General features: G+C 35.6%; 1 protein-coding gene across 1 annotated transcript in view; it reads right to left on the bottom strand.

Moving 5' to 3' along the window:
- Positions 1 to 9260, bottom strand: part of LOC105619185 (protein groucho-like) — a 52555-nt gene that overhangs the window by 22387 nt on the left and 20908 nt on the right. Inside the window, 5 exon segments of the mRNA XM_012200712.1 lie at positions 3564 to 3926; positions 4762 to 4794; positions 4985 to 5065; positions 5067 to 5072; positions 5149 to 5211. Coding sequence (XP_012056102.1) covers positions 3564 to 3926; positions 4762 to 4794; positions 4985 to 5065; positions 5067 to 5072; positions 5149 to 5211 — 546 coding nt within the window.

Raw genomic sequence — 9260 nt, 5'->3', positions numbered from 1 at the left:
CGACGTACGTACGTACGTAACGACGACGACGTACGTACGTAACGTACGTACGACGTACGTACGACGACTACTACTCTCGTCTCTCTCTCTCTCTCCTCCCTCTCTCTCTCTCTCTCTCTCTCTCTCTCTCTCTCTCTCTCTCTCTCTCTCTTTTTCGTCCTCGTCAATCTTCTCGTGAATTATATGCATACGACCGGATACGATGTTGCGTTCGCATTCTTGATTATGTTATTCTGTACTAGGGAGATGTGTTCGCGATTTCAATGTGATGAATTTCAATAAGTATACAATAAGTAAAAAGTGAAGATTTCAATATATAAAACATTTACTATAATTTTCTCTGATAATATAAAAAAATTAAAAAATTCGTAAGTAAATAAGTAAAAAGATTAATTATGAGAATATCAATCGCGAAAAAAATCGATTGACAGAGCCGTTGTAAAAATATTTTATTTTGACACCTAAATCTTGTTAGAAAATATAAATATTTTTGTAATTCTATATTATGATGATTATTAAAAAATGGAATGTACATAGAATTCTTCATATTCTAACAATTGCATTATCTAATAATTATAAATTGTTAAATAATAATATAATATTGTCTTTTTGTAACATCATTACATTATAATAACAATTTTGTAATTTCATTAAAATTGCTTTCTATTTATCATGATTTTAAGTTAACTCACGGTTGTGCGGGGAAATGCAGCTGATGATCGGATCTGTCCAGTGCCTCAACTTCAAACAAACTTCTCAGCACTCTTGGGACTGAAGGGATTGCCCGTGTAAACGACGCATCGTTAGTACATCCAGAAAGAACGAAGGATAATACGAAAGCATGGTTGGAAGGGAACGCAGAGAAAGCTGGAGGCAAGATGCTAGTCGCCCACGATTCCTTGATTTTCACCCAGTAGCTTGGCCGCGACAATTGGCCGCGACAACTACACGGTTGTCCGAGAAGTAATTTTAACAGTGGTGGTCTGAAGTCATCAGAACGTGGCGAAGAACTATTGGGAAATACGTTTCTCGATAGTTGAAAGAGCAATTGGACGAAGAAAATAGTTTATAGTTTTGCTCCGTATTATATTCTTCATCTTTCTTCAATTTAAGATTATGTTCAAAAATATTGCTTAATAAAGTTATTTATTATATATTATTAGCGTATTTATTTCGTGGATAATTTACTTTCTTCTTCCACCCGCATCTAGAGGAGTGAGTCATGCAATACGAGAACGGTAACTTCATAAGAAATCAGGCATCATTAAATCGTTTAGTTTTTTTCCTTTGCCACTTTTTCCTATTATCAACCATGAAGGAGGTATAACTCGTTGGAATTACGCGACTCATCCTGTATAATAGATCACGTTTCTCAACGATTTTATGACGTCTTTTAAATAAATAATTAATGCAAATCAACGAATAAGGTCGCGTGAGAAAGAAAAAGAATATTGATGGTATCAACATGGCTGGCTGATAAATTTGCGTAGAAACGCCTTAATCGGTGTAAAAAAAAATATGAAAGAAGAAAATAACAGAACCGGAAAAAAGCAGAACAAGATAAAGAGAGATGAAGAGAGGGTAAGTGAGGCGGCCGAAGGAGGTAAGGGAGCAGCTGAGAAAAATAATCCAATTTAGTTAGTACGCGCACGACGACCCGGCTAACTGTTCGCCTGTTTTCACGGTTTTTAATTATACACCCGCCCCTTTTCCGTCGGCGCCCTCTTCTGCCCTGAAGTCCGCGTTCGTGCCTCTGGAGAGGAGCTCGCGCACTTTTTTGTCGTTGTGATTCAGGACAGAGAAACACACTTTCATGGAACTTCATTTCAGAATAGATGTTAAGCAAAATAGACGATCGCCCGACTTAACAGACGGAAGAACTCTCGCGGGTTATACGGTTATACGGTACAGGTTCTTGACCGGCCAGGAAGTCCGGGTCCTTTTTTCCGCCTTTGCGGCGAACGAGGGTAATCCGATTTCGATGGAAACTTCCGCGACGCATGATTGCATTTGGGACGCTCGCTCCTGCTGAAGAGAGGCCGACATAGACGGCACGCGAGACTATCGAGCATACTTCCATCCTCTTCTCTTTCTCTCCCTCTTTTTTTTTATAGCGAATTCGATGGTTAAGTGGAAGTTAGTATCGAAGCCTCTCCTATCCTTTATCGCACGGCTCGAACTCGATTCTAACTCAGCCCTTTTATTACTCTTACGTTTACTTTCCAGCGATATAACGCGCGCGCTCTCTTTATTTTACCACCCTTTGCCCTTCTCCCTCGCTCCTGATTGCCGAGAGTGTCGGCCGTTTTATCGGCTTTCGACGTCGCTGCAATTAGTATTTTAATTCTCAGCTAAACGCGCCCTCCGCCGTAACGCGCAACTTTTTCGACGCCGAGTCTCTCTATAGTTAAGTATGCACTGACCAATAAATAATATTCAATGCAACAGCACGCATCTGCGTTACCGATGCGTTGACTTTTTCTTCTACTTTCAACAGCTGAAGAAGTACAGTCTCAAACGGAAAAGTCGATTTTCGTGAAATTACAGAGCGCTCTGCTTCCAACAATTTATAACTTTACAACTCATTTTAACCTTCCAAAGCTGACAAAATCTGTAATACAGTTACTAACGCTAATCTGTAAGATCCATTTAATTTAAATTAATATTAATTAAAAAGCACTAATTAAAGGAATCAAGATGATGTAATTCATAAAAAAGGAAATGAATATTAAGTATTACATGTACAGAATGTCCGCGAAATGTTCGCGAATCAAAATATCACAATAAGATTGTTTTCAAAGGTTAAGGTAAAAAAGTTATTTATAAATTTTTATTTTAAGCAAGTTTGTAAAATATTTAAGTAGTTTGTAAAATAATAAGGGTTTAAATATGGTTAATTACGGACTACGTTTAGATGGATTTCGTTTAAATGTTAAAGAGCACGATTACTAATACCGCGATTCATGATAAGTGTCATCTAAAAATAATCGCTGTAATTGGTATTTAAATCTTTGTATCTGAAAAACTATTACTTGAAATAAAGATGTACACATAACTTTTTTATTCAATTTTTCGAAAACTTTCCAATTGTGATATGTTGTGATTCGCGGATTTCGGAATAACTGTATATTTCGAATAAACTACAGTTCTCCAAATTTTAAAAACGGTCAGAAGTGTTCTATATCCTAAGGACATCTCCTAGAACATCTCTTTAAAAACTTACGTAGGCTATACATTAGTTTATACATAACGAAAATTAAATTGTTTGACATAATTTACAAAGAGATTTATAATTAAATGATCTCAATAAACATACCGTCAGTTCTGGAGGATTAAATAAAAATCCGATTACTAATTTATAAAATATAGAATAGAATTTTAAATTAAAAAGATCTGATAGATCAAATGGTAAGAATGGAATGTAAAACATCGAGTCCGATCGAATTGCCGATCGATTCGAGCACATCGGGGCATCGCGACGACAACGACAACGACGACGACGACGCTGCCGCCGTGCGAGAAAGTGGCGGTAGGATGGTGTCAATGCCGGTAATGGTACTCACATGTCCTAGCTTCTCCTCCTTCCGCCTCTTTGGGTCGCTCTCGAGGTCGGGTGTGCGGCTGCGAAATTTCTCAGGTGGAGAGACCGAGCGATGGCCGAGCCTCTCGTCCGGCAGAGCGATCGGCTTACGATCCTCGGGTGTCTCCGCGGCCGCGCGATGCTGTTGTAGATCGGCAGGTTTCAGCAGCGCTTGCGCCTGTGCTTGGACCGCAGCCGCGGCCGCGGGATGCGGCGGCGGTGCCAAGTGCGGCGGCACACCCGCGGCTGCGGCCGCCGCGGCCGCACCTGCGAAGCCCAGCAGACCGCCCGGCGGAAGACCACCGACCACCGCTCCGTGAGGCAGTTGCTGCGCATGGATCTGTTGCTGCGATAACGAGATAAAAAGTATTTGTAATGGGATGCCTCTTACTCCTTTTCTTCCCCGATTCCTTTGTCTTCGTTTCCATCGAACGCGCTTTATATGACTTTATTTCTAATTCATTTTTCATCGATTAACCGTGAGAGTCATCAGTAATCGGCGCTATAACACTATCCATCCAAATATTTCGGACAATATTTAGAAAGGTATACATTATCAATAGATTAAACAAAGAGTATTAAAAATTTTTGCATTTCTTTACTATCACAATGTAAATTTAAATTTATGTTAAATCAACCCAATTTGAGTTATTTTTAATCATTTCTGGATCGCCAATTGCTTCTATTCATTGTGTCGTAATTTAACTAAAACAAAAGAGTCAAGAAATGCAGTAAATTTGATTAAATTTAATTAAATTTATTATTTACCATATGTTAATACGCAGATATTGTTTACATTAAGCAATTCAACCACAGAAATTTGATTTATATTTTGACATATATGAAAGTTCTAAAAACAATGAAATATTATTTAACTCGAGATATTGGGTTAAGCGTTGCTCCTTTAATATCTAACAGCTGTGTATAATTTCTAATTAGATTCTCGTAAAATTAATCACGTAATCCGTGCAATCAACATATTAAATTGTTCTTCTTATTTCTAATAACGCGTAATTTTTCATGACATTTTTATCAGCAAAATGTTATCATAACATGTTACTTTAAGATGAATCTCATTATAAAATGATTCCAAGTCATCGTCCAATAAATAACAGAAATATAAACATAAACCTATAACCATAAATATGTTTTATGCATTAAATGCGATATAAAATACTCACCAGTAGCTGTTGAAGACCTTGCTGCTGTTGCTGCTGCAAGAATGAAAAAAAAACCCGTGTCAAGTTGCACTCAAATAACAATTATTCGATCATAAGATTAAATTCGCCGATATAGGCCGCGAACTATTATTTAGTTATAAAGAATTTTTTCTGGATACATTTTTACGATCTATCTCATTAGAGCCGATGACTTAGACTAAGTAAATGGTGAGCGGCTACTTACCCCGATAATAGCGTTCAGTTCGGACATGGTGACTTGCTTCGCCCTCTCCACGGCATTGGCCACCTGCTGCTGATGCTGCAATGCCATGCTATCATTATCGCGTCGTCGTCACACTCGATTGTGAGATCGCACGGCACGCGTGCCAAACAGAAAGTCAAACTCACCTCTTGCGCCAGGAACGGAAGCACTTGCCCGATTATCGCGTTCAACCTCTTTGCGATTTCCGTCTGCAACAATGACGGAATATATATTATAAAAATGTACTTAAATACAGATACAAATACATGTGCGAAAATGTATTTATATACAGACATAGATACTTTAAAAATATCTTCAGATACATATATGAGATACTTTTAAATTATGCCTTATATTATACAGAATATAATAATCGCAAAATATTTCATGGGCAGATTAAACTGAGTCGAAAAATTCTCTACCATTTTGCAATTTTCGCAATAGTTAACAAGATATTCATTACTAAAATTGTCGAAAATTGGTCTTCAATAATTTTTTACTCAAATACTATCAATTTTATAGAAAAATTGCAAGAGACAAAAATTGTTTATTTTCTTCTCATAAAGCTCTAGAAATTTTTTCAGTATTTTTTATCAATTTTTTTAGTACTATATTTTCTTATGTTTATCAAGAAAGTACGGTATCAAAAAATTTTGAAAAAATTCTGAAAAAATTTTTAGAGAAGAAAATAAACAATTTTTGTCTCTTGCAGTGTTTTTTGCAAAGTTGATAGTATTTGAATTATGGAAAACCAATTTTTAATAATATGTAAATTATTGTGAAAATTGCAAATGTAAAGGTTTCAACTCAGTTTAATCCGTTCTACTTGCCTATGAAATTTTGGAGATTATTTTGGGACATTCTATATTTTATAATAATAATATTTAATAAGAAACTAAGTAAACTATTAAGTAAATTATTTATTAATCACTTTTGGTTGTTTTAAAGACATTAAATCATAATATAATAATAATAATAAAGTAATAATAAAGATCCTTGTGTATAAAGATCACATGTGCTGTCTTTTTGCAAACAAAAATTGTTTTGACACTAATAATTCTTATCATTGTAATTAACATAATACGGCAAACGAAAATGAAATTGCAAAAATTTGCAATTATACTCTCTAAAATCTTTGGAGTGAAACTTAACTCTAAAGAATAAAATCTCATTCTTAGAAATTGACAATTGAGCCATTCTTTTTCAACACTAATTGTTTTTCTTTAGAATTAAATTTCACTTTAAAGATTTTAAAGAGATCCTAAAATGATTTACAATCAAACATTCCAGACATTTTATTCCTTATTAGTATTACAGACCAAACTTATATTTGTTCAGGTCATAATCAGTAGTTATCACACAACATATGATAGAATCATGCCTTTGTTAAGGAAATATATCTGAAAATCAGTTCAGACTGTGTTTTTGTCTACAGTTACAAATATAAATTTAAATTTAATTTCAGACACAAGTTAAATACACAAAATGTACTCTATACATGTACCTAAATGCAAACTACCCAACACTGGTCTGCAAACACACGACGAATAATCAAATCAAATGTTTTCAAATAACAGTTAACTATTCGGGTAATTTATCTTAGCGATCAAAAGTGAAATAAAACGCGAATAAAGAATATCGCGATTTTCAAAAGGAAATAAAATGCACTTTAATTTTATTGATTGTTGCTTCCAAAGAGAATAATTCCTAGATGACAGATGCATAATTTCTTTTGATACGCGCCGTAAATGCGCGCTTTTATAAAACATTCCATCATATCTCCATTTCCGAAAATTAAAGAACAGTACATGTCGTTTTCAAAATGACTGATCCATTTGTAAAATTGAAGGACTGAATTCTATAACAGGATACGTGCGGATTTCGCATAAAAGACGACAATTTGAAAAAGACAACTTTTGTGATCGAATGAATAAAACTATGAATTTGGGAGAAACATTTTGAAAAATTCGACATTCGGCTGTGAATGTTTCACATATTTTTTTATACCTTTTCGAAAAATATCTTGAAGTTTGTTTTGTGACAGTTTCAAAGAAATATTCATATTTGGCTAAGATATGACGAGTCAAACAGAAAAATGCATTGAAAATTTTCCTTTTACAATTTACTTTTTCCATTTATAACTTGAAGATAAAAAAGTCATAAATTTGATTTAAGCACAAGAAAAATACGCTATAAAATTTTCAAGAATCAATCGTTAAAATCGAAATTGGAGTGATGTCTAAAATTAGCCCGGCGAACAATAAGAACTTATACAATAAGACTTAAGAACTTACTCTGCGAAATCCACGTCTATCCTGTTATAAAATTCAATCCCTCAATTGCACAAGTAACACACTAAAAATTTACTCGAAATTTAATGTCGCATGCATAAGTTTAACGTTACACAGTTATGTTTTGAATAATTCAAGACTTAATTGAGAAATCGAGGCCGGTTGTATAGGGGGTGCGATACGAATTGTGTGTATATAACATACAGGACACACGTGTCACGGCATTGCGGGGCTACATCGCGGTAATCACATGTCGCATGATGAGTGCTCACGAATATACATGCACAACTCGTCGGTTCACCCTCGTACAGCAGGGTGGCTACTCATTAATGTGCGTCGATCGAATCGGATCGCGATTAAGCTCACGATCGCCACGTGACTTTCACATAACCACAATATGAAAGAAATATTTGTATTTTGTCGCCTATTTATCACCTCTGATTGCACGATGGTAATCGCAAATCAATTTCTTAAATAATTAATTTAACTCTTAGAACACACGATTGGGTCATTCGTGTCCTGCGCATTTCTTTTCTTCGCAAAACTAGACGCACCAAGTAATTACCCAGATAACAAAAAGTCTAAAATTGAGACATAAGACAGCTTTAAGATGTCTTTTAGATGCCAAAAACATTTTATGTCTCGATTTTGGATACTTTGTGTTGTCTAAGTATCTGTAACATAGAATTTTACATAGAATTTACATAGAATTTTTTTTTAAATATACAACTTTATAAATACTTTTTAAAGATAAGGGATATTCTAGACATGAATGATCCATCGTACTAAAAGTATATTGAAATCCTTAGTACACGATAATATATTCCGATCCTTTACTATAGTTAGTCCTACTACACACAATGAATTGCGAATTAATTTGTCTCGGATCAATTTTCATCACTCAAAGAAAAGGTTGCTTCGATTTAAAGAAATGTTTGCTATACGTTTGCTTAAAGAAAAAATTTCTTCGATTTGTAAAAAAATTTCTTTAATTTAAACATTGAATTTTAAACATTGAATAAAATTTTATTTGATTTTAAAAAATAATGTTTAAATCGAAGAAATTTTTCACAAATCAAAGAAATTTTTTCTTTAACCGTAAGTACCGTAGAACCGTAGTATAATAAAGAAATATTTCTTTCGAAGCAACCTTTTCTCTGAGTGCACTTCTATAAGTACATGAAAGTTATTAAGTGATTCTTACATACACTTTAACATCTTTAGAGAGTAGTTATAAAGTTGTGTATTTAAAAAAAGAAAAGACAAAAACCTTTAGATTATTTAGCTAAATACTAGTATTTCAACGAGGAGACCAAATGAATGACCCGATCATGTGAATTAAGAGTTAAGGGGAAATCACTATATAATTATATATTTTTTTAATCGACTGAATTATTTCATTCAATCTCAACAACTCGTGACGGTGAATTGGCGAGGGTAAAATCGTACGTTATAAGTATTTAGTAGTGGGTTTGTATCGATAGAAATGCCGCGCCAATATCGCTCCAACGATATTTTCACGTCAGAGGAGCCGGTCGCGTAGATCTAAAAGTTGAGAGACCGAAAAAAATGTCATCGCCCCCACGGGGGAATAGAAAGATGGAAAACTGCCGCGTCCACGTCAGTTCGATTTCGCTCTGTTCGACAGTAGGTGGCAAAGGGAACGGGAGGGAGCGAAACCGGGGATGGTTAGGTGGGTGTAGAAGAAGGGCGGGCGACGAAAAAAGGTTCGACGAAAAAATGGTCAGAGGATGCGAGGGATAGTGTCGGGGATTGCGGGAGGTGGTCGGAGGCGGCGGTCGGGAGACGAGGAGAATTTGCAGGACGCGGGCGACGCGGAGCGAGTGTTGTCCGGCACGAAAAAATGGTTATTCCTTCTCGAATGTGCCCGATGCACATGCACGTTTTCCCGCAAAACGGATGGCCGAGGTGCAGGCTGGACAACGGGACGAGGGAGGGAGGGGGGG

The sequence above is a fragment of the Atta cephalotes genome (genome assembly GCF_000143395.1).
Source record: "Atta cephalotes unplaced genomic scaffold scaffold00019, whole genome shotgun sequence".
In the NCBI taxonomy this organism is placed as follows: domain Eukaryota; kingdom Metazoa; phylum Arthropoda; class Insecta; order Hymenoptera; family Formicidae; genus Atta; species Atta cephalotes.
Note: the sequence above shows the minus strand (reverse complement) of the source record. Positions and strands in the feature narration are given on the sequence as shown.